Consider the following 23,352-nt stretch of genomic DNA (forward strand, 5'->3'; position numbering starts at 1 on the left):
TATATGCAACTTTATCACATTATATTTATACATCATATGTATATATCTTTTCTTTTAATTTCGGTTTTCCGACTATATCAGGTATATGTTTTACAGTTATCCGCTCGGCCAGTTGAGAGAGCGAAAGAGAGGGCCCCTCGTTTATTTAGAGTTTCTTCGGCTTACCGCGATACCAACTTCGATTCGAACTCGGATAGCGCTTGGCTTTCAGTCGTTGGCCGCGCGCCTGAGCAACAAGTTTAGTTTCGCACCTGGTCAGGTGATCGCGATATCCGCTGGTTGTAAGTCGCTTACGTTTCGCTTTGGCAACACAGTCTAAATATTTTGTGGAGCCAAGGCAATAACATCGCAGCCGATCCACCGCTTAATATTTGATTGTGTTTTAGTTACAAAATTAAAACGAGTGTCCATTAATCGGGTTAACATTGATTTGGACAGTGTTAAGTGTTTCGGTTATTGTGTGTAAATCGGTTTTGCGCTAATTTCGGGCGAAAAATTAACGCGGCCAAAAGAGCTAACGAAATTTAAGCGTATTGGAAACAACTTTTACCTATGCTGCCAGTTTCAAAACGAGGCAGAACTGTTGTTGCTTTAGTTGTTGGCGCTGAACGTGCCGTCGCAGTGTTGTTGTTTTCGTAGTGTGTTTGTTTTTGGGGGCGTGGCTGGTAGTTGGCATGTGCGCAGCCGCCTTAAGTTGGCAGTGACAATAGACCAAAAAGACAGACGGCCGAGGAAATTATGGAGCGCTGGCCAACAAACCAAAGCGCTCGCAATTGGAAAGTTGTTGTTATGCTCAAGAGAGCAGCGAAGGAGCCAAGTGCCGAGTGACTGGAGTGCCGCTGGATGTGTCGCTAACTAAATATCTTGAGATTCAGTCACAAATTCACAGCGATTCAAGCTATCCTATTACGTGTACGACACGTTTTTATTGGTCTTTTTAATGAAAATCTGTCAAATTCTGTGACGAATGGCATAGGTAGCTTAAAAATAGACTTTAATTGTCTTATCCGAAATGCAAATTTCCATATAATCGTTCATATCCAATGGATTAAAGTTATAACTACCTCATGCTCATGCTTTGTATTACGAATACGTATCTTTGGCGAAATTACCGATTAGCTAAACTTAACTAAAAGTGGCCCGAATTGCAATTACTCCCATATCTATTACTTGATTCCGAAACAAATTTGAAAAACTTTACTTGAGTTAAAACTATATATTTAAGAGAATTAAAGAGTTCAATAATATTTCTAATTACATACTGAACATTTGTTGATGGAAAACATTATTCAATGCACTTTTACGGAAATTGTAATTGCTGCAAATGTATGTGATTAAACGTCATTTTATAAAAACGTTTTAAAATTGGAAACTCGAAAGCTATAACTCTCATATAAAGTCTTTATTTTGATTGCTTCATATTATGGCATTAACCAAATTTTTAATGATTTTAAAGTAGTTTATGTTTTTTATTAAAAGGTTAGGACTTAAAAAACAATCAAATGCTTTTTTAACAAGGGATAAAAGTGGCGTTTAAAAACAAATGATTGTTAGAAATAAATAAGAAATTGCAAGTAAATGGAATAGGCTTTTTTATAAGGTAGTTTTTACTGCTAGATCTAAAAATATAACATTCGAGTCCGCTGCTGTCTCTGCCACCGCCTCTGCCGGCGCCTACGCATGCGTAGCGCGATTATCGGCGCATCTCGGCCGCGTCGCCGCCTCCGTCCGCCCATCTTTTACCGCTTTTACCGCCGAAAGAGAGAGTGAGAGTGTTTACCCCGCTCATTTGCGTTTCTTATGTCTACCGGTTTTATTTTGGTTTTTACTATATACACTATATACATTTTCTGTATTTTCGTTCAATCTGCGCGCATTTCATTGCTTTCCTGCCGGAATAATTGATAAAAATAATAAGTTCATTAAATTTAATTAAATCAACTATCCGCTTCCGATCTGCGGCACGAGTCGCGAACACAACGATAATAAAAGTTTATTGTGCTTCCCCCCAGTTTTCCTATCCATAGCCCCCCAAGCCCCCCGAAAAAGTGAGTGAATGCGAGTGTGCAAGGAAAATCGTAAAGAAAAATTACACGCATCCGTCGAAAATAACTAATCATCGTAATTTCCGAGGAAAGAAATTTTGCAGCAAAATTCGACTGAGACAAAAGTGGCAAAAATGAACTTTTTTGTGATTGGCTTTCTGATCATGCAGGCGGCAAGTGAGTAAAATGCAGTTTTCATTTTTACCGTTTTTATTTTACTAAATAATTGCTGTTTCTGTTTCTGTTGTTGTGGTTGCGGCGGGCCTTAATTGCTTTTCACGGGTGTCGGGTAACAAATATTTAATTCGGGTTGGCAGCAGGTTGGCTGAAAAGCAAATGACTTAGGCAACGAACTCTTCTCGGGCTCGAGTTTGTGTCTTAAGTCTTTCGTCTCAAGAAGGCCCGTTATCTTTTATGGATAGTCTTATGACATCTGGAAATGCTGTAATACTAGACTGCAGATCCGAAACAGGTTGCCGGCCAGGGTGATTCTCTTGGAAGTTGTCCAAAATCGGTAATTGGCCAATTGCTCACCCAAATCTAAACAAAAAAGGCAGAAAATCAAGATTTGATATGTGATATTGATATAGCTAGACAATTTGGCACCCCGACTTGAACATCCATTTAAAACCCAATCAGTTTAAATCCATGCAAAAGTGCGCCACAACAGGCAAATAGCCAACCTAACAATCTTATCTGAACAGTAGTTTATGCATATTTACTAACCGATTCGCGGCTGCAGTTTATTGGCATCGCTTTTTATATGGTTTGAGTTTTAGATCATTGTCTGCGCCTTAATCGGTTCGCTTAATGCAAAACCTTGTCGAAGAAACCGGATTGGTTTTAGGTTAGTCATGGTGCCCATGGAGCATTCTTGACCTGAAGTAATGTGCAACTCATTAAGAACAGATACACATGTTTATGTATACATATTTTTTTGGGTTGAAGGTAGCTCCATTTAGGGCAGGCTGTTGCCCATTTACCGACCATTCGCCAATGAATCAATTTGCAAATCTGCAGACACAAATTGGCCTTGTTCAGCCTTGGCACTACAATTCAGCCTGTTTTATTTGATTGAGTGTAACGATGTTCCGATCTCACCTCGATACGGTTGCGGCTGGTCCTAAACCAGAATATCGGTCAAGATCAGGGCAATAGTGGTCCACAAACACGCCGTTTGCTGAGTGTTAATTCCTACAATTTTCGCTGCCCAATTTGCATAAAGTTTATGCTGTGTTTGCTGACCTTTGCTTGGCCAAAAAGAAACTAACATGGGCACCAGGAACTAAAGTTTACACACACATCGCCCAAATATGTACCGACATTGCCCTGCCCAAATCTTTTGATTTTCCCATTGATGGCTTCATAAAACTCAGCGAACTGAGTCCGGCAATCGTGGGCCATGATTCATCAATATAACGTCGATTTGTACCCGAACTTATTGAGATGCGCCGGCTGTTTTCTTTTTTTTTCGCTCGTGTTTAACTCAAACTCCAATATCTGTTTTGTGGTCAATGACGCAGCGCTTTGGAGGCATCTTCAGTGGTTTCTGATGCTGTTGCTCTTTCAGTGCTTTTATATAACCCACATTCGTAGCGATGTCTGAGAGCTTTATGCAATACTTCTGGCCCGAACCACTTGGCTGTGCGTTGCGAAGACCCTTCCTGGTCAAATGTGACAGCTAATGGCCAATACGTTAGTGAGTGAGTATACGCCCCGTGTGACGAGTAAACATAAAATATTATAAATGTTTTCTGGCTAAATGCATATACTTTCAACGGCAATTAGCTGACGCCGACGAATGTTTTTCTTGGCCAAACCTTCGGGCCCAGATGCAAGATGCATTGTTGCAACTGCAAGTGGGGCCAAAAGTGCTGGAAAATAATAAGAGAGAAATTGCATTGTCATACCATTGGTCAATAAGCAACAGGCTATTCGGGCTGGTATTTTGCAAAGTGAAAGGCAAACAGGCATCCGTGCACTTGGAAAAACACATCCCATAAATTCTAAAGCACATATTTCGTATTTAGTTGTATAGTCGTAAATAATACGGATTGGAAGCGCTTTCTACTCTGTGTGTACATTGTAAACTCTACATATCGCAATTTTTTCTTCAAGCAAACAGCTCGGTGGTGTCAAAATCCACAACATTTTGCGCTCTTACATGGTCGAATAAATTTAAGCTGAAAGAAGTAATACTGTTTAAGTGCAAGTCAAATATTACCTCAAAAAACCGCGTGGGAATCCAGATGTGTAACATTTTCCTAAGTAACAGAGATAAAACATTATTAAAATATTTTGTATTCTCTTAAATATTTGTTGAGCTTACACTTCAAATAACACCATTAATTAAAGAATTGTTTTTAAAATGGTTTTAAATGTATTACGAAGTTCTTCTTTAATTCAAATAGAATGGTTTAATATTCTCTTATCAATTGTTTTTGGGATCATTATCTCTTTGATTAATTTTTTGCAGTGCATGAAGACTCTTCCGGTTGTTATTCCCACACAAGGGTCGTGTCCTTTCCCTTTTTCAATTTTCCACGCCAGACCTTTTGTACGTTTTGTTCGCAATTAGGAATAAATTAAGGCATGATTATCGCGTCTATTGTCTGGGCCCATCTTCACATAATATAAATAGTGTGTTTGGGGCCTTATTTAAGAGCACGCAACCCGCTCACGTAAGACCTTCGCCTCGGAGATGCTGCACCGATCTCTGGGCAACCAAAGTCTTGCATTCCATTCCACACCTTTGTGACTAGATGATTGTTTTTGGGCCACTCGCACACACGCTCAAATTGCAATTTAATTCGATGGCTTGAAGTGTATTTGTCAAAGGTTTTGTCAGTCGGGAGCTCTTTTGTGTGGCCTATCGCTCACTGTCAAGACCATCGTTCAATTAACATAATTAACCGGCAATGGGGATTAGCAAGCCGCGTTTGGTGGCTGACAAGTTGGAGCCCCTTTGGTTTGGACAATCCAAGCCAATCCAAACCGAAACAATCTCCCCCGAAGCCGTGCCATAATGGTTTCATTTGGATTTGGCTTATTCGGGCCACAGGGGCAAGGTCAGGGGCACATCGTAAAATACCCGAGATTACATTCTTATTTTTATTCCATGGAATAGAACTACTTGTAAGAGTCGATCTTTGAAACAATACAATTAACAATCTCTGCATTTTATGTTTTTTAATTTAAGCACCACATCAAGGTCATTGGCAGCTCTTAAAACTGAAAAGGTATTACCTTTACCCTGTCACTTACATTGAGAACAAAAAGTAAGCTAAGTAACTTATGGAGAAATGGAAAGTTGTGCCCAGTAAGTTGGCGAAAAAACAAAAAGGGAAAGGTTGTCGCCCAAAGAGCCTTCGCGAAAAAATCATTGACAATGAGATAAAAAAGGTTGACCGTAAAACGTTTTGCCAACAATGGAATGTTTAAAGCCTTTAAATATGAGTGCAGAATATAAAAAGGGAAACCACTTAGAGAGGCGTTGTCTCAGATCTCAAAGGTTTGGGTTAAGGTTCGGCCATAATGAATGGACGGGACGGCCTAGGCGCAGATGTTTGATAATTTATACAAGATATTTGCATTTGCCTCTGCCCGCAGAGATCATCAAATTGAATTAACGCAGAGCTTGCCCAGCCAGTTTCTGTTTTTGTTTCAGTTTCGGTTTCGGTTTCTGTGTTTGTCATAGCATCCGAGTGAGTAATTAATATCAATGTTTTTGAGACTAGATGACCCACTTTCGCGATCAGAGGTGCTAACTAGATGGGGTTTACTGATCGTGGGGATGTGGGATATGGAGTTTGAGGAAAGTAACTAAACATTGACGGCCGGTAGTCAATGGCTCGTCTTTGCCGACACTGCCCCACGTGCATATTTATGCCTCATTATTTGTTTAGTTTGGATTTCTATTTGACCACTTGATGCCGGGCAGCCACGACAAGTCGTAAACCCGTCACAACTCGCATTTCATACCCGAGATGAGAGAAAGCGCTCGTCGATCGCCTGTGACTAACTGCAAATGTCGCTGGATATCCATATGCCCATCCCCCCACTGACGGTTCGAAACAAATTTCATATTTCATATTGCTCTCGGGTTATTTGCCCAGTTTTCCCTGGCTAATTGCTGGTTTCCCTTCGCCAATTTGTCGTCGTGCAGGCCATTTGCAGGCGCAATTAAAATAACTGCCCGCCCACACGGCGAATGCGTAATGCAAATTCGCAGGTAAAAGTCTATCGAGTTCCATTATCAACCGTTCGGAGGGGATAATCGACTGCGGCTTTGGAGTGGTGGAGTACAGGAATGTCTGATGATGATGATGACGACGGCGATCTTGGAGACGAGGAAGTGACCACATCGGGTGCGCCCTTTGATCCCACGGAGATGGCCAAACTTTGCCTTGCCATGCTGACACTCCATTAGGCAGGCGGTTATAAAACCAGCTCCATTTTCCTTGAACCCACAAACCAAAGTGTTGGACTGGACTCCGATCCGACCCGTAGCGGCTATGCACTGAGAAAAAGTTTGTAAATGTAGGCCTTTGGGGCTGAACTTAAAATGTGGATATTTTAAGAGTATATATCAAAAAGATTAGAGATTACATTGTAAACAAAGTTTTTTGAATATTTTTAATTATTAAAATTATGATATCTATACTTTTTTGTTTAGTATATAATATAAAACTGACTTTATTCCATTGCCTTTAAAATGCCTCCATATTAAGTTTCCTATAATGATACTGGAACTGAATAATTCAATTCAGTTCAAAATATTTGACTTCTTAAATATATAAATTCCAATCAAAGTTATCTCTCTAGAACCAATATATACTTAAATATAATTGTATTTATGATAAATCAGTTACCTTTGCAACCCATTTAATAAGACTGATTTATTAGGTAAGAGACATTATCAAAATAGCAGACCCCAACTGTGCAACAATAAATTAGCTATAACTGGCCAATTGACAATAGTTTTTCGTTAAGTGTATCATCTGAAGCGATTACCACAATTGGCAACATGTGCCACTCGCACATAATAGCCCGCCATTAGCCGCCTTAGAATCGGTTTCAAATGCTGCCCCATGAATATGGATGCACGACACGCCGGGTGGCGGGGGAATTTTGAAAGAATTCATTCGAAACACGTATTACATGTCCCACTTGACATGCTAACAATTTAATTTGAACCCAAGACGCGCAATTTGGCGCACTCGTTCGGATTGAAGTCTCCAACTTGGTTCAGGTCATTGGGGTTGCTCTCTATAAAAATAAGACTTGGCTAACCCCAGCTAATGCGTAACCTATGCCACTTATGGAACGCAATTATCTTGAGCGCCCCGCTCATAAGGAAGTGCTATTTGTGGATCCATAATGGTTGTACTCACGGCATCGTTAATCGATTATGGCCAGGTTAAGATCGGTGGGAGAATGCTGGCGGCCTGGTTTTATTACTCGCCTGTCTGCGGTCGGATTGGGCCATCTTCTCTGCTTCAATCTGGGTCATTCTGCGGTCACACCTCAAGTTGGCGGATGGAAGATAATATAAAAACACACATACCTCGGATTCCACGCGCCGATTTAAGATGTAATCGGGCAATCCGCACATCAATCAGACATCCGCTACGCAATTTAATTCGATGCGGGATAAAATAAAAGCTTTGCGCCGATTTTTATTAAAACACATTAAGCCAAACAGTGATAAAATTTTTTATTAATTTATGCCATCGCCGAAATGTGATCCAAAAGACCTTATAAGCCCCACCCGCTTTAACACAGAAATAATGCTTTTGGTTATTAATCTTTTATTTGTTTAGTTTTTGGTTACGGTTTAATGTTGCATAGAGAAAACAACACAGAAACTTCCTGCCCTTCCCCAGTTCCCCCTCAATCCCCGGAACACCATACCCCAAAACAAACTCAACATAATATTAATCCCTGTTGTACTAATCTGAAACATTACTTTTGTATTATACCAAAAAACTATCCTATTCTGTGTTTGCTTTTTCTATTCTTTATTTATAGGATTGGCTTGCGGGACGTGTGTTTTATCGTCCGATTTCGGTTTCATTCTCGATTGTAACTTCAAAAAGTCTGGACTGTTTCGTGTACGAAATTTGGGTGGCCTCAAGGCCCATTTCGGTTTAGGTAAATCTCTCAACTGTTCTGTCACCCCATTCGCACCGCCCCCAATCATCCACCATCCTCATTTTCCCCAGTGTACATATGGTAACGATTTAGTTTAAGGTGGATGTAGAGTACGTAGTGTTTCCAAGGCCTCAGTCCTCCAATTTTCAAGTGCAGCTAATTGGTCAAGTAATCGATCGCGATCTGAACTCAAACAAACGCACCGCGAATAGCGATTAAGTAAGTCATTATGCATTAATGCCAATGTCAGTAGAGGCAGCATATGGCAGCAAATGACTGATAAAGTAGAGCGCCTGAGTGGAGAAGCAGACCCAGAAAACAACTCGAAGATTGACCCGTAGTTCAATTGGCAGGGGCGTGGAAAGAGGGGTAGCTGGTACTGAAGCTTGTCCAGGCTCAATTAAGACCATAAAATAGAATCAGAATCATATGCAGAACAATTAAAACTACTAGCTGTTAATGGTTTTTATATTTTTTGCATCACAAATAGTTAAAAGCACTGGTACAATAAAGTAATCAAATGATCATAAAACGAATAATAAATTGTTTAATAAATATATATTCGTCAAACCAATTAAATCTGAGCTCAATGACAGTTTAACGATCACTGGCTGCTATATTTAAAAAAAAATATTATTTATTTAGCACACCTTTAGGCTTTTAATATTAACAACGATTAAGCAGACATACAAACAACACAAGTAATCTAAATTATATTTAAAAAGACAATGGCTTATTATAAGCCATATGTTGCTACATTTTTGCGTGCTCAGGCGTACCCCTCCCTAGCATTCACTGACCCCTTTAATAGGGATCCTACTAGGCTCTGTGTACATAAAAACCGAATAGATATAAGACTTCGATAAGACCCTTACCATAGCCACGTGAAGGGTATAACAAAAGCCATTAATTAACACATCATTGCCCAACCCTCCGCCACGATTGAAGTGATTGATGGGGTCGTCGTGTGCCCGACCTAACCCTAAACCTTTGCCCCTTGCAGGTTTCAGTCTGGGCGACGAGCTGGGCTTTCCGGAATCTCTGGGCAACACGGAGAGCGACCGCCGGCGGGCCATTAGCTACAAGAATGGAGCACCTCCTGACCTAGTGGGCGTACTCCCATCCACCCAGCAACAGGTGAGTTTAGAGGTCATTCAACCCCATAACTATGATTCAGCTTACATTTATTCCTAAGGTCAATCCACCTGCGCAACATCCGTTGCCCGAGAAGCGAATAAGTTCACGATCTACGGGAGCAGCGCCCTTCAATCTGCAACAGGTGCAACAGCAGCAGCAAATGCAACTCCAGCAGCAAAAGCTGCAACAACAGCAGTTGCAACAGCAACTGAAACTGAAGCAACAATTGCTGCTACTGCAGCAGCAACAGCAACAGCAGCAGCAGCAACCGCTAATGACCGAGGCTCGTCCACTGCCCCTCGGAGTTCCTGCCTTCCGACCCATTCCCCAGAAGCAACTGGCCGCCACCCAGGCCTCCGCTCCGGTTCCCACTACGGCAGAGAGACGGGTGGCCGTCGACACCCCGGAGCCCCGGGTCAGTGTCAACAACAAGCTGATAAGTACCATCGATAAACCGGTGAGTAGCTAGTTAATATATACTATTTGCAAAGACTTATACTTGAGACTTGCACGATTAAGTAAAAATATACTCCAACTTGCATTCTCGCATTATTGCCCACTATAACACTTTTGCTAGTTTCAACCATTCAAAACCAAACATGAATTCTTTGATAATTTGAATACCGCGAATTCTTCAGAAAGCGAAAAATTTATGTTTGCCACACTGACATTTTAAAAAGCTCTCAATATAAGGAGCAAGATATTGGTCCATGAAAAAATAAGACAGCGAATTCTTTAGAGGATAAGGAAACAAAATTCACCAACTATTTTTAGCTTCTTATATACTATTCTTTTACTTGTGCAGGTCTTAGACTTATACATACCTTTAAGTATAAGGTATCCCAGTGGTCTTTAAGTTCTAATAACTTTAGTAAACCCATTAATTCAGAGTTTATTGATATTAATCTACCCGTTTTCGGCTAGCACTCAAACCGCACTTTCCATGTGGCCAATCCGGTGGTGGCCCAACCAGTGGTGACCCAGCCAGTGGTGTCCCAGCCAGTGGCCGTGCCCGTCTTCCAGGCGATGCCCCAGTCCATCGCCAGGATCGCCAACGTGGGCAAGGAGCACCGGACGGTGGCCAGCCACCCGAATTACCTGCAGTTCGAGGAGCCCAAGTTCGATCTGAAGGATGTGACTGTTGAGGAACTGGCCGCCGCTGCCAATGTGACAGTGGACACCATCAAGCACGCTATTTACGTGCGGGAGCAGCAGTTGAAGGCCGAGCACAGGGCCCAGCTGGCGGCCAAGTTAAGGGAGGAGTTTATGCGCACCTCTACAGTGAGGACAACGACGACCACAACGACAACCAGTACGCCACGGCCTCAAAAGTCACTGGCCGAGCACAAGGTGTCCAAGGTGGGTAGCTGGCCAAGAGCTGGGATTTCACTTTGCTACATTACCCAAACCTTTTGGGACCTGTGCTGAAAATATATTTTATCAATCTATAATCCATGTTCTAATTATTATTAACATTTCCTTAGGTCATGAACGCCCCCAAGGAGTACTATCCGGTGGGCTACGACAAGAACTTCGATGACAATTTCAAATCCAAGGTGGACCTGCCGCCCACGAGCTTCTCCTGTGCCAAGCAAAAGCACTTTCCGGGTCTTTACGCGGACACCGATCTTGGTTGCATGGTAATCTGAAGATATATTTGTTTTCCAACCCCAAAACTCACCTTTATCTGGCAGGTCTTCCACGTTTGCGCCCTCACCGACGACGGCTTGGTGCGGAAATCGTTCCTCTGCCCGGAGAACACACTCTTCGACCAGACGATCCTCAAGTGCAACTGGTGGTTCTACGTGGACTGCAGCTCCAGCACCAGCGTTTACGACTCGAACATTCCCATTTCGAAGAGCTACCAGCTGATGAAGTCGCTTACCTACTTCTCCAAGTTTGCCGGCGGCCAGCGGCATGAGCAGGATGGCCAGAAGGACGAGAACGCCCTGGACATCGACTCGTTGCGGGAGTCGATGGAGGGCGTGGTCCGGCGCCAGGAGCAGGCCAAGAAGGCGGAGCTGCGGGAGGAGGAGCAGCGCAGCCTGGCCAAGGAGGACCATGAGCATGTGGTGCCCGCGGAGGCGGAGCAGGAGCTGTCCAACTAGGCTTCTCTGGGCCCAACCCAACGCTATCTGAGATCTAGGTTAAGTGTTCACGATCGAGCGTCTCTGGTCGGTTAGCCGTATGTAGTCAAATCCTTGCTAAAGTCAACGGTTTTCTATAGTCTCATCATGTATTCCACAGAAAAACAATTTATCCCTTAATTGGTCACCGATTCGGATTTCATTCAGATAAAAACAAAGCCTCTTTGTGGCGACTTAAATTTATGTTTCAAAATCTCAAAATAATTTTCTTCATATCCGTAAGCTATAATCAATACTGGATGAGATATGACTAAGATTATTTTGACCAGAAAACAGTGGACACTAGGGAACTGATATTGTTATGATTTTAATCTGTTTAGTCTCATCACTTCCTGAGGCAGCTCCCGTTCTACCGAGCGCCCCTTAGATGTAGTCTTTTCCTAGACCCTTAGGTGGATAATATCTAGTTAAGCCCATCACCAAGTGATTTTTGGTTTGGGTGGTTAATTTTATTACGTTTTACTATTTATTTATTCTACAAGTATTTCACGACAATTAAACATCGTTTATTTCAACAAATAATTTTTTAAATACATTAATTCTTTTAGTTTTTTGTGTAATGGGTGAGCTTCTGGAACTTTTGGATTGATTTTCATAAAGGAAAACCAATCAAAGTTTAGTTTTTTTTTCCTATATGCTCCTTTACGCGCTTGCCCTTAACAAGTATATCAACCGGTCTAATATCAAATTTATCAAAATCCTTATTCGAGAGATTTAAAATGATTTCAACTGATTTCTTGCTGGAGTCCAAGAGGATCAGTTCTTGAATTTGGTAACCTCCTCTGTTTACCGGATAATACACTTCCTTGCAGATGCCAATTGTGTCGACTAGCGCCAAGATTTGCCTTCGAGGAACCCTATAAAGAGGCGACAATTTTACCATCATTCGCGGAATATCTATATCACCTTTGCTCTCTATTAGGGCTGTGTCTTCGCGAAATAGAATCTGATGGGGATTATGCGCAATTTTGTATCTTTCATCAGCCTGCTGCACCTCGAATTTCGAGAGCAGGTATACTCTGCCTGGTTTAATTTTATCGAAGAAAGTATTGCACAGGCGATCAAAGACCACGCCAGTAATTTCACCAGATGTGTCAAACAAATTCATGAGGAAAATAGATCCAGTCTTATCGCCGGTTTGAGAACTCCATTCTGTAATCTTAGTCTTGTACCCAACGCGGGCTTTTATATATCGGCAATGTAATGGTGAAGTTCCAAGCTGGAAATGGGCTGGTCAAAAAAAAGATTATCAGTATTGCTTGCGAGGATGGGGAGCGGCAACTGGCTAATTCCAGAATTTTCTCCAAGCTTTCTCAGAGTTATCTTTGTTCAAGTTCTTCAAGTAATCCCAACGATATACACTTGCACAATTTTTAAAAAACAAAATAATTTCCAAAATTTGTAAACCTTTACTGTCTGTATATAATAGTAATTTGATTTAATTTGATGACCCTGTCAAAAATAACTTTTAAAACCTTATATTAAACGTACAGTTTTTGAAATCGTTTTGCTCATATTGAGTCGAGTGCAGTTCAAAATCGTTCAAAAACACAAAAGCACCGCACACTTATTATTGCAAATATTTGTGAAATTCAAAACACTCAGATAACAACTTTAAACTACATCCGTTGCTTAATACTTGCAATTGACAAATCGCAGCTTATATAGGAATATATAAAGACTTTGTAAAGGCTTATCTTTACGATGGGAGAGCATAACAAGTGCTATAAATAGCGCATTGGACTTCTCTTTGGAAAATCTCTTGGGTTTTAATTTCTGAGTCATCGTCAAATAAAAGTTCTCGGCGATATTCAGCATGCATTTTTTATTGTTCTTGTATAAACACAAAACATATAAACCAGATTTTTACATTTGCTATTGATTTTCGTACCAGTCCCGCAGCGAGATGGCCTCTGGAATGTCAGGATTGATCTGCACATTGGTGTACCAGCTGGCATTAAGTTTTATTTCGTTATTGTTAGACTGGGCACGCGCCCCTTTCAATAATATAACGTCATCAACTTCACCCTGAAAGAGTCTAGCCGCCTTTTCCCAGAGATTCAACATGACTGGTTGTAGTTCTTCGTCCACAAGTAAAATTTCTCGAATATAGTATCCTCCTCTTTCATCCACGTCACGCACCTCCGTGCATATGCCAATTGTGTCGACTGGCTCCCTATCGGGAATTTTAGAAACCTCGGAAAGGGGCAAAAATGTATTTCTTATTATAGGAATCTGGATATTCTGGGTGCTCTGTTGTAGAACTGTTGAGTCAAGAAAATAAATTTGAAGGGGGTTGGGCAAAATTTTGAGGTCCGTATCCGCCTCCCTCACTGCAAAATTAAAGAAATTGTATACGCTGCCTTCTTCAATTATGGGGAAGAATGTATCGCACTGATAGTTAAATAATGCGACGGTAATTTCTCCGCTACCATCCAACAAATTTATAAGGAGGCTAGTCCCTTTTTTGCCACAACGAGTCCATTCGGTTATCTCAGTCTTCCACGTAACGCGTGCTCTTATGGGTGAACTGTGGCAAGTTGTTAGGTTCAAAGTGGAAATGGGCTGCGTAAAAAACTACAATAAATATGGTTTCGTAGATGCTTCGTTTCAGACCTCGTTTTGATTAGGCATCATAAATTTGATTGATTAAATCAAATTATTAAAAAATAATCTTTATAAGTCGTGTCTGAATCGTCAAATGTATCTATGTATGCTTACAGAAATTTCGATTGGGTCCATTATAAAGCGAGCGAGAGAAAAATTGAAGTTACTTGTGAAATTCGAAAGATCAGAAGCCAACGCGTTGTGGTGCACCGACTAACAAGCTATAACTGCAGTCAAAATTTTGTCAGCAGCCGTTTATATAGCAAGAGCAACAACAAAAAGTTTCACTATCAACCGATTTTGGCGGGAACTCAAGTTATCTCAATTTCCTTTGTTTTTCAACATTTAAACCGGAATGGCACCCACAACATTGAGCTTTTTTTATTTTAGGAGAAACGAGTAAACAAATGAGCGACGCTAAAGAGCGCACAGGGAGAATTGAGAATAAGTTCAGATGGATTTTGGCGAGAACCTATATACAATTGCAATTTTCTAGATTTTTTGCCACCACCCTAATCAGTTTATCAGTTGCGCTTCGATTCCCTAATCTATATATTGCCCTGCAGTACCGATGAATAATCGCCTAAAGTGCAGCCCCTTACAGCGTTCAAAATCATATTTTATTATATGGTATTTTTTAATTATTATTATTTTTTATTTTAAATTGGTATTAACCAAGGATTTTTGGAAGAAAATTCGAGAGAGAGGGTCGGCTAAAGCGGTAAGAAGGCGTTGAGTTTGAGCACCTATTAATTCATTTAAATGGAGCGTGCATACATACATACAGATATAGTGCAAATATACACTGCTATAACTCTAATCTATTCTGAGAATTGCCGTATCAGTTACCGGGTCTGCAAAGCCATCAAGGTCTTATTGAAAAGCATTTTGATCGCTTTATAAACTAAATATTTTGACGGTCTGGTATTTTGTATTATATTAAAACCTGAAGTTAAAAGTTCCCCAGTCAATAAATGTTCATCTTCAAAACCACTATTCTTCGCTCTTAAATCAATCATTGCCACTCCGTTTGGCCACATAAATTTAAAAATATCTTTCAAAATATCTCCAATGCAGTAAGTAATATTTATTATAATTATTGGGTAGTCTCTAATATCGAGTTACAGATTTATGCATTTCAACAATTATAAATACGGATTGATGGCATATAAATTTCGAACAAAAAGTAGTTGAGATAATACCCAATTCACAATATTTGGAAATAACTTAGGTAATTTAATGAATAGCTTATGTTCTTATTTTATGATTTATGGTAAGCGCGCTGCGCATGGAAATTAGTTTGAGGAGCCAATGCCGGTGAGCTCCTGCAACTCTTTGAGCAAGTGCTTGTTGTACTCTTTATGATTGATGGGGGCCACGGACTGCACGGTGAGCTTGTTGCGGGTCATGTCTCCAAACACCTCATTCTTGCAGCGCAGCTTAAAGATGTGGGAAGTGAAGTTGAGGGCGGAGAAAATCTGCTCGGCCTTGGCAGCATCATTCTCAAGGGCCTCGCCAACTTCTTGCGAAGTGTGTCCGAGAAGCTGCTCGCCAACCTCGTTGAAGCTGCTAACCCAGCGGTTGGAAGTCCAGTCGCCAATGCTCATCTGGAAAAGAAAAATAAATGTAGTTAAATTAATAACATTTTCTTTAACATGATAAAATAAAATGAAAATAACACTTGAAAGATCTTAAATGATTTTGTTAATCGTAGATCTCTTTATCCAATACTAACGTTGATAAGCAGTCGGTACTTGAAGTTGGGGAACAGAGCGTTGCATTTCTCGCAGCGGTACTGGTCATTGCCCTCGTCGACCACCTTCTTGTTACAGTCGCTTTGTGGACAGGCGCGGTAGAAGGCATTCTCCTGCTTGACGATATGCACCACCGCCTTGCACTGGAAGTAGTCGGGCTTGTCGCCGCTACCGAGGTTGCGGGCCCGCGCATCCCTTAGCGTCATCCAGTCGGTGGAGAAGTTGCCTCCACCCGTTCGTGCGGATACCATGTTGGCGACATTGTCACCACCTCCGTTGTCGAACCAGCCGCGCAGCTTGTGGGCCTCTGGGATGTCTGGGTTAATCTTCATGATGGAGCCACCTCCGAGGCTCAAGGATTTCCCGCCATTAAACTCATTGATGCGCGTTCCCTTGACTAGGATAACGGGCTGCACATGACCGTCAAAGTTAACTGCATCATCGCCCCAGAGGGTGAGATTGATGGCCGAATTGCTCATGTCCACCAGCGTAATGTCTCGCTTCTTGAACTCCTTGTTTGTTGAACGGGCCACAAAGGACTGCACCTCGCCCACCTCTTTGCAAATGCCAATGGTATCCACTGCCGCCTTGTTCTCCATGCCAGACACCTCGGAAATGGGAATAAGGTTGTACTTGATTTCTGGAATCGGATCGTCGTCGGCATCCTCGCACAACTGGACAACTGTTTCACCCGTAAAGGTCATCTCGTAGGCATTGTTAAGCGACGAGTACTGTTTGTTAGCCGGTTTCAATTGGCACTTGGAGAAGTAGTAGACGCTGTCCACTTGGATGAGGTCGAAGAACTTGTCGCACTGCTCCTTGAAGGCAGTGGCACGAATTTCTCCAGATTCGTCCATTAGATCCATGCTGAACAGCTTGCCCTCGCCGCGGGCATTGCTCCAGGTTCGAATACTTGACTTGGACGTCACGCGAGCCTTGATCACCCACTTGTTTTGGTAAGGACTCAGGCTGGAAATCGGATGAGTCATTCCGCTGTTTATCGATGCATTCATTGTAACATTGTTATTGTTGTTGTTGTGGGCCGGTTCCTTTTTGGCGGCGGGCTTGGGATTAGATGCTGCCTTGGGCGCCAGGTCTTGCTTGGCGGCATTCTCATAGGTTACGGGTTCGCCAATTTTGGACTTGACCTCGGCGCCAGGATTTAGGACAGTCAACTCGGAGATGATAAGGACGCGCCTGAAGGAAGGGTTTATGATCAAATTCAACCAAAAATCTGTGCAACCGCCCACTTACTTGCCAGCTCCGTCCTTGCCCACCATGGAGGTAACATACTTGTCCAGCTGGACGATGGTGAACTCTTCTAGTTCTCCGTTGTGCTGCATCACATTCAGTTGGCTGGCCAACATGGCATAGCTGTTGAAGTACTTGCCGTCGGAGATCAGGATGCGATAGCGCTCCGCATCCGCAGTGCTGTTGATCTTCTTGATCGCCAGGATCTGAAGCACCGGGCCATCCACGACCTCGCCGTGCATAATGCGCTGTGGCCGGTAATTCGAGACGTCAGCACACAGATTCTACAATTTCAGGCAGGCATACTTACAGCAATTACTCCCGAGGACAAAGTTGCCAGTACCATTTTGATTGTTAACAAACAATTGGACAATTTCACAAGCAAAAATAATTCGTGCGTCGAGGGCTGGGAGCAAAGTGAAGCTAGAAGACGCGGGAAGGGCTGCCTCGGATTTTTGAATCAGTGGTGAGCGGAACTAGTTCCATTAGCGTTCCTATCAGGGCTGCATTTCAGGGCAGTCACTATTCGTTTAAAAAAAACCTATGCTGACGATGTTTTTTTAATATATATATTTTTTCCTGTAATTTGTGGTAAACAAATAATTTATACAAATTTAAAGTCTTTATATTTAAATGCCTTCCTAAGGGCAAGCATATACATATTCTTTTATTCTAAAGTTTATCTATTTTACTAGGGAATTAATTATTATAAGTCCCTCAAAATAAAATAAACTGTTTTGAAACAATCTTCATATTAAGCCTTGCATTACGTATGTCTCCACATTTTTAAAGGGATTCAAACCAAAAATTGCGATTAAATTCTTATTAAAAAACTAAACAGTTATAGGGACTTGATTACATTTTCTTTAGATATGATTCAATTGTTAGTTAAAAATCATAAAGCCGCCGACTAATTTTTACTGAACCCACCTCCACTTTCCAACACTGCAATTGTTTATTGGAACTTGTGTGCAGCCCTGACTCTGTTGGTTTTGCACACTTTTTCCCGCGCATTTTCGCACGCGTCGCCACAACAAGATCGGTAGCTCAAAAAAAAACAATACATATTGCAAACAAACGCCAAGGACAACACACGCTCGACATGGACAATCCCAGTTCTCCGCCACCAAATACGCCTAGCGACGCCGCCGAACGTCGCGATCTTCGAGCAGCGATGACGTCGCCTGTTGGCGATTTCGAGCCCTTTGAGAACGAGGACGAGATCCTGGGCGATCAGACGGTGCGCGATGAGGCCGAGGAGGAGGATGGCGAGGAGCTGTTCGGGGACAACATGGAGAACGATTACCGTCCCATGCCGGAGCTGGATCACTACGATCCGGCGATGCTGGACGACGAGGATGACTTCTCGGAGATGTCCCAGGGCGATCGCTTTGCCGCAGAGTCGGAGATGCGACGGCGGGATCGGGCTGCCGGAATCCACCGCGACGATCGTGATCTGGGATTCGGTCAATCGGATGATGAGGACGATGTGGGACCCCGGGCCAAGAGACGGGCCGGCGAGAAGGCAGCTGTAGGGGAGGTGGAGGATACCGAGATGGTGGAGTCCATCGAGAACCTAGAGGATACTAAGGGACACTCCACCAAAGAATGGGTCAGCATGTTGGGACCTCGAACGGAGATTGCCAATCGTTTCCAGTCCTTCCTGAGGACTTTTGTGGACGAAAGAGGCGCCTACACCTATCGCGACCGCATCCGGCGGATGTGCGAGCAGAATATGTCATCTTTTGTGGTCTCCTACACGGATCTAGCCAACAAGGAGCACGTTCTGGCCTACTTCCTGCCCGAGGCTCCCTTCCAAATGCTCGAGATCTTCGACAAGGTGGCCAAGGATATGGTGCTGTCCATTTTCCCTACCTACGAGCGCGTCACCACCGAGATCCACGTGCGCATCTCGGAACTGCCGCTCATCGAGGAGCTGCGCACATTCAGGAAACTTCATCTAAACCAGTTGGTTCGCACTTTGGGCGTGGTCACTGCCACCACGGGTGTTCTTCCCCAGCTATCGGTGATCAAGTACGACTGTGTGAAGTGCGGATATGTGCTGGGTCCATTTGTCCAGTCGCAGAACACGGAGATTAAGCCGGGTTCCTGTCCAGAGTGCCAGAGCACTGGGCCTTTCTCAATCAACATGGAGCAGACCCTGTACCGCAATTACCAGAAGATCACCCTGCAGGAGTCGCCAGGCAGGATTCCAGCTGGACGCATTCCTCGCAGCAAGGACGTCATCTTGCTCGCGGATTTGTGCGATCAATGCAAGCCAGGCGATGAACTGGAGGTCACTGGTATATACACCAACAACTACGATGGTTCCTTGAATACAGATCAGGGATTCCCCGTTTTCGCCACCGTGATTATTGCCAATCATGTGGTTGTAAAGGATTCCAAGCAGGTGGTGCAGTCGCTTACGGATGAGGACATAGCCACCATTCAAAAACTGAGCAAGGATCCGCGCATTGTAGAGCGAGTAGTGGCCTCCATGGCGCCCTCTATCTACGGACACGATTATATCAAGAGGGCTCTGGCCTTGGCTCTCTTCGGTGGCGAGTCCAAGAATCCCGGAGAGAAACACAAGGTCAGGGGAGATATTAACCTACTCATTTGCGGAGATCCCGGCACGGCCAAGTCGCAGTTCCTCAAGTACATTGAAAAGGTTGCTCCTCGTGCTGTTTTCACCACTGGACAAGGAGCAAGCGCCGTGGGTCTTACGGCTTATGTGCGCCGGAATCCTGTTTCCCGGGAGTGGACATTGGAGGCGGGGGCTCTGGTGCTGGCTGATCAGGGAGTCTGCCTTATCGACGAGTTCGACAAGATGAACGACCAGGATCGTACCTCCATTCACGAGGCCATGGAGCAGCAGTCCATCTCCATTTCCAAGGCTGGTATTGTCACCTCTCTCCAGGCTCGTTGCACCGTCATTGCTGCCGCCAATCCCATTGGCGGCCGCTATGATCCCTCCATGACGTTCTCGGAGAACGTGAATCTCTCGGAGCCCATCCTGTCCCGTTTCGATGTCCTGTGCGTCGTGAAGGACGAATTTGATCCCATGCAGGATCAGCAGTTGGCCAAGTTCGTGGTGCACTCGCACATGAAGCACCACCCTAGCGAGGAGGAGCAGCCAGAGTTGGAGGAACCGCAGCTGAAGACCGTGGATGAGATCCCCCAGGATCTGCTGCGACAGTACATCGTATACGCTAAGGAGAATATTCGGCCCAAATTAACAGTGAGTTAAACTAATTGGAGTAACAAGATAATCGTATTAATAACTGGCTTTTATTTAGAACATCGACGAGGACAAGATCGCGAAGATGTACGCCCAGCTGCGTCAGGAGTCCTTCGCCACTGGTTCGCTGCCCATTACAGTGCGTCATATTGAGAGCGTGATCAGGATGTCGGAAGCCCACGCTCGCATGCATTTGCGAGAAAATGTGATGGAGGCCGATGTCAGCATGGCTATCCGTATGATGTTGGAGAGCTTCATTGAGGCGCAAAAGTTCAGCGTGATGAAGAAGATGCGCAGCACATTCCAGAAGTACCTGTCCTTCCAGAAGGACCATTCCGAGCTGCTCTTCTTTATCCTGCGGCAGCTGACGCTGGATCAGCTTGCCTATATCCGCTGCAAGGACGGGCCCGGTGCCACGCACGTGGAGATTATGGAGCGGGATCTGATAGAGCGGGCCAAGCAGTTAGACATTGTCAACCTAAAACCGTTCTACGATTCGGATCTTTTCCGCTCCAATGGATTCTCTTACGATCCGAAGCGTCGCATCATCCTCCAAATTGTGGTCGACGGCAACACAGCTTAAGTTTTAGTTTCCTATCCCATCTCATATAGTTCGTAGTGCTCACATCCATGTTTTGTTACCCCCATTTTTGGTCTAATAAAGTTTGATATACTTATGTATTTATATAAAACTGAAAATTGGAAGGAAATGCAAAAACTTTTTCTAACAGATTTTTATTTTACATAAAAATGATCCCCCAAAAAGAGGTTATTATTATTCATTGTCGCCCTCGATGCCCATGGCCTTGTCAAATTCCTCCTCGCTGATCTTGTTCTTTTTGAGCCGCTTAAATAACCGGATATCGCTGGCCAGTTCGTCGAGATCCTCTTGGCTGAACTGCTGTCTCTTTTTTCCCTTTCCGGATCCCGCCTCAGCCTCCGCCGCTTTCTTTCGTTGCTTCTTGGCCTTGCGCAGTTCCTTCTTCGACTTTGCATCCAGTTTGGCCTTCTTGGTCTGATCCCAGGACTCGACGCGCTTCTTATGCTGTTTCTGGCCCGGCCAGCTGCCCGTTTCCTGGTACGTTTCCATTTTTTTCTGTCGGACCTGCTCTTTTTGGGCGTTCTTGTAGGTGAGCTTGGTGAGGTCCACCTCGAAAGTGGGCGCAATATAGCCGCCTTCCTTGTAGTTCTTCAGCTCCGGCATGCGGGGCAGTTGCAGGAGGCCGTAAGCAGTAGCCATTTTGCCCAGATCCAGATCTTTTAGCCGGAGAATAGCACTACACTCGTGTTTGGTGTATGCCCTCACATGGGAGACAAAAGCGCGCATTCCCTTGTCATAAACGCCCTTGTCCGCCACCTGCAGCCGATGCAGTTGATCTAAAACGGCTGGCAGCTGCTTCTTTTCAGCAACAGCATCGTCCTCCTCCTCTTCGGTGGGCAGTTCATTTAGCTCCACCTTCTGGTTGATCTTCAGGAAGTGTATATAGGCATCCTCGCTGGGCAGGAGAAACACCAGAGCGTTGCCCTCGTTTCCCTGCCGAGCAGTGCGTCCCACGCGATGCACAAAGCTGGAGGCAGTCGAGGGTGGATCCCACTGCACCACCCACTCAATATCGGGCACATCCAAGCCGCGCGCCAGTACATCCGTGCAGAGGAGTACAGCTTGCGGTGTGTTTCGGAATTTCTCGACCACATTTGCCCTCTTGTTCTTCATCTTTCCGTGGATGCCCAGCACTGTGCGTTTGGGCAGAAGAGGCGGCAAGGCCTCCGCCCAGTACTCTACACAGGCGCAGGTGGGAAAGAAGACCATTACCTTCCCATTGCGAGTGGCGGGTGAACTAAGGAACTCCAACAGCGCCAGGAACTTGCGTTCTGGCTCGACAATCCTGTAGAAGTTCTGCAGGCGGGCGGGCGTGTTCACTGAGGCCTTCTCCTTGACCGAAACAAGTACTGGATTTCGCAAGCCCGCTCGGATTAAGTCCGTAACTTCGGTGGTCTGGGTGGCGGAGAAGAGTCCAGTTCGTCGCTGACGGGGCAAGTAGCCCAGTATGTTATTTACGCTCGTTTTGAACCCCAGGTCAAGCAGACGATCGGCTTCGTCGAGGACCAGGAACTCCAGACTTTTCACCTGTGCCGCCAAATTAAGATCATCGCCCTTGCGCTGAAAGAGATCCTCCAGTCGGCCGGGCGTGCACACCAGAATGCAGGGCGTCTCCTTGCGTAGCGTTGCTATGTCCTCCTCGATGCTGTTGCCACCCACAATCAGCTGTTGATTCAGGTGCTCCAGATCTTCGTGCTCCAGGAATTGTGCCAGCACTTCGGAGATCTGGCGGGCCAGCTCCCTGGTGGGTGAGATCACGAGGGCGCCAATCTCCTTCGGGCCCCACGGCGTCTCCTTGTGGCGTCTCTGCAGGATTTCCAAGAGGGGCACGAGGAACGCCAGCGTTTTTCCACTGCCCGTCACAGCCTCCGCGGAGACATCCTTGCGGGCCAAGAGCAGCGGAATGGCCGCCGTCTGGACGGGCGTCATCTGCTGGAAGCCGAAGCTCTGCACAACCTGGAGCACTGCATCTGAGAGTGGGGGTTTGTCCAGCGAAGACCACTTCTTTCGAGACATCGCAATTTATTTTGTCAACAAAACAAAAACATGTGCTTGGTAATGTGACCGTTTCGTTCGCTAGTCAAACCGGAGAGGTGGCAGCGCCGGCTGCTAAATTTTGAAATGTGCGCGTGGTTCAACCATTGCCAGCATGAATTCAGCGTTGCCACACTATTATCATAAAAGCAATCGATTGCCATCGGCAGATACTCGATTACTATTACCGCGCCTTTCAACGGCTTATCGAAATTCAAATGAATTGCATAATCAACATTACATTAAAAAAAGCTAAAACAGCCTTGACACTTGCGCTGCATCTCCAACAACAGCTGCCACCGCTTTCACTCACATTTCTATTCGCACCCGCCCACGAGTGTCCTAAAAAAAGGCGCCACACACACTGTTTGCTGTTCGGCTG

General features: G+C 44.3%; 5 protein-coding genes across 9 annotated transcripts; 2 read left to right on the plus strand and 3 right to left on the minus strand.

Annotated features, from left to right (window-relative positions):
• The first annotated feature begins 219 nt into the window (after positions 1–219).
• LOC119560108 lies at positions 220–12,001 on the plus strand. 4 transcript variants are annotated; one of them, XR_005221005.1, is made up of 9 exons: positions 220–281; positions 2,013–2,222; positions 8,076–8,198; positions 9,202–9,335; positions 9,394–9,792; positions 10,260–10,694; positions 10,820–10,975; positions 11,030–11,520; positions 11,583–12,001. XR_005221005.1 is itself a non-coding variant. In XM_037873453.1 (8 exons), the coding sequence occupies exons 2-8, from the start codon at positions 2,180–2,182 to the stop codon at positions 11,441–11,443; spliced, it is 1,704 nt and encodes a 567-aa protein (XP_037729381.1). In that variant the 5' UTR covers positions 220–281; positions 2,013–2,179; the 3' UTR covers positions 11,444–12,001. The 4 variants fall into 4 exon arrangements, 3 of the variants coding, with proteins under 3 accessions (XP_037729381.1, XP_037729384.1, XP_037729382.1); XM_037873453.1 differs by having other exon boundaries at positions 11,030–12,001; XM_037873454.1 differs by having other exon boundaries at positions 250–278; positions 11,030–12,001.
• Positions 12,002–13,288: 1,287 nt separating this feature from the next.
• Positions 13,289–14,333, minus strand: LOC119560111 (replication protein A 70 kDa DNA-binding subunit-like). Of its 2 annotated transcripts, none has more exons than XM_037873459.1 (2): positions 14,204–14,333; positions 13,289–14,047 (listed from the first exon to the last, which is right to left on the minus strand). In XM_037873459.1, the coding sequence occupies exons 1-2, from the start codon at positions 14,222–14,224 to the stop codon at positions 13,358–13,360; spliced, it is 711 nt and encodes a 236-aa protein (XP_037729387.1). In that variant the 5' UTR covers positions 14,225–14,333; the 3' UTR covers positions 13,289–13,357. The 2 variants fall into 2 exon arrangements, with proteins under 2 accessions (XP_037729387.1, XP_037729388.1); XM_037873460.1 differs by lacking the exon at positions 14,204–14,333 and having other exon boundaries at positions 13,289–13,815; positions 13,878–14,014.
• An 823-nt stretch (positions 14,334–15,156) lies between these two features.
• On the minus strand, positions 15,157–17,539 carry LOC119560787 (replication protein A 70 kDa DNA-binding subunit). The gene is made up of 4 exons (XM_037874416.1): positions 17,405–17,539; positions 17,098–17,342; positions 15,825–17,040; positions 15,157–15,696 (listed from the first exon to the last, which is right to left on the minus strand). The coding sequence occupies exons 1-4, from the start codon at positions 17,438–17,440 to the stop codon at positions 15,385–15,387; spliced, it is 1,809 nt and encodes a 602-aa protein (XP_037730344.1). The 5' UTR covers positions 17,441–17,539; the 3' UTR covers positions 15,157–15,384.
• Positions 17,540–18,081: 542 nt separating this feature from the next.
• On the plus strand, positions 18,082–21,016 carry LOC119560129 (DNA replication licensing factor Mcm2). Its single transcript, XM_037873480.1, has 2 exons — positions 18,082–20,335; positions 20,394–21,016. Exons 1-2 carry the CDS (start codon positions 18,197–18,199, stop codon positions 20,916–20,918), a joined length of 2,664 nt encoding a protein of 887 aa, XP_037729408.1. The 5' UTR covers positions 18,082–18,196; the 3' UTR covers positions 20,919–21,016.
• Positions 21,017–21,075: 59 nt separating this feature from the next.
• Positions 21,076–23,019, minus strand: LOC119560130 (probable ATP-dependent RNA helicase DDX55 homolog). Its single transcript, XM_037873481.1, has one exon. The coding sequence runs from the start codon at positions 22,950–22,952 to the stop codon at positions 21,111–21,113; it is 1,842 nt and encodes a 613-aa protein (XP_037729409.1). The 5' UTR covers positions 22,953–23,019; the 3' UTR covers positions 21,076–21,110.
• Positions 23,020–23,352: the final 333 nt, after the last annotated feature.

Source organism: Drosophila subpulchrella, unplaced genomic scaffold (genome assembly GCF_014743375.2).
Source record: "Drosophila subpulchrella strain 33 F10 #4 breed RU33 unplaced genomic scaffold, RU_Dsub_v1.1 Primary Assembly Seq354, whole genome shotgun sequence".
NCBI lineage: Eukaryota > Metazoa > Arthropoda > Insecta > Diptera > Drosophilidae > Drosophila > Drosophila subpulchrella.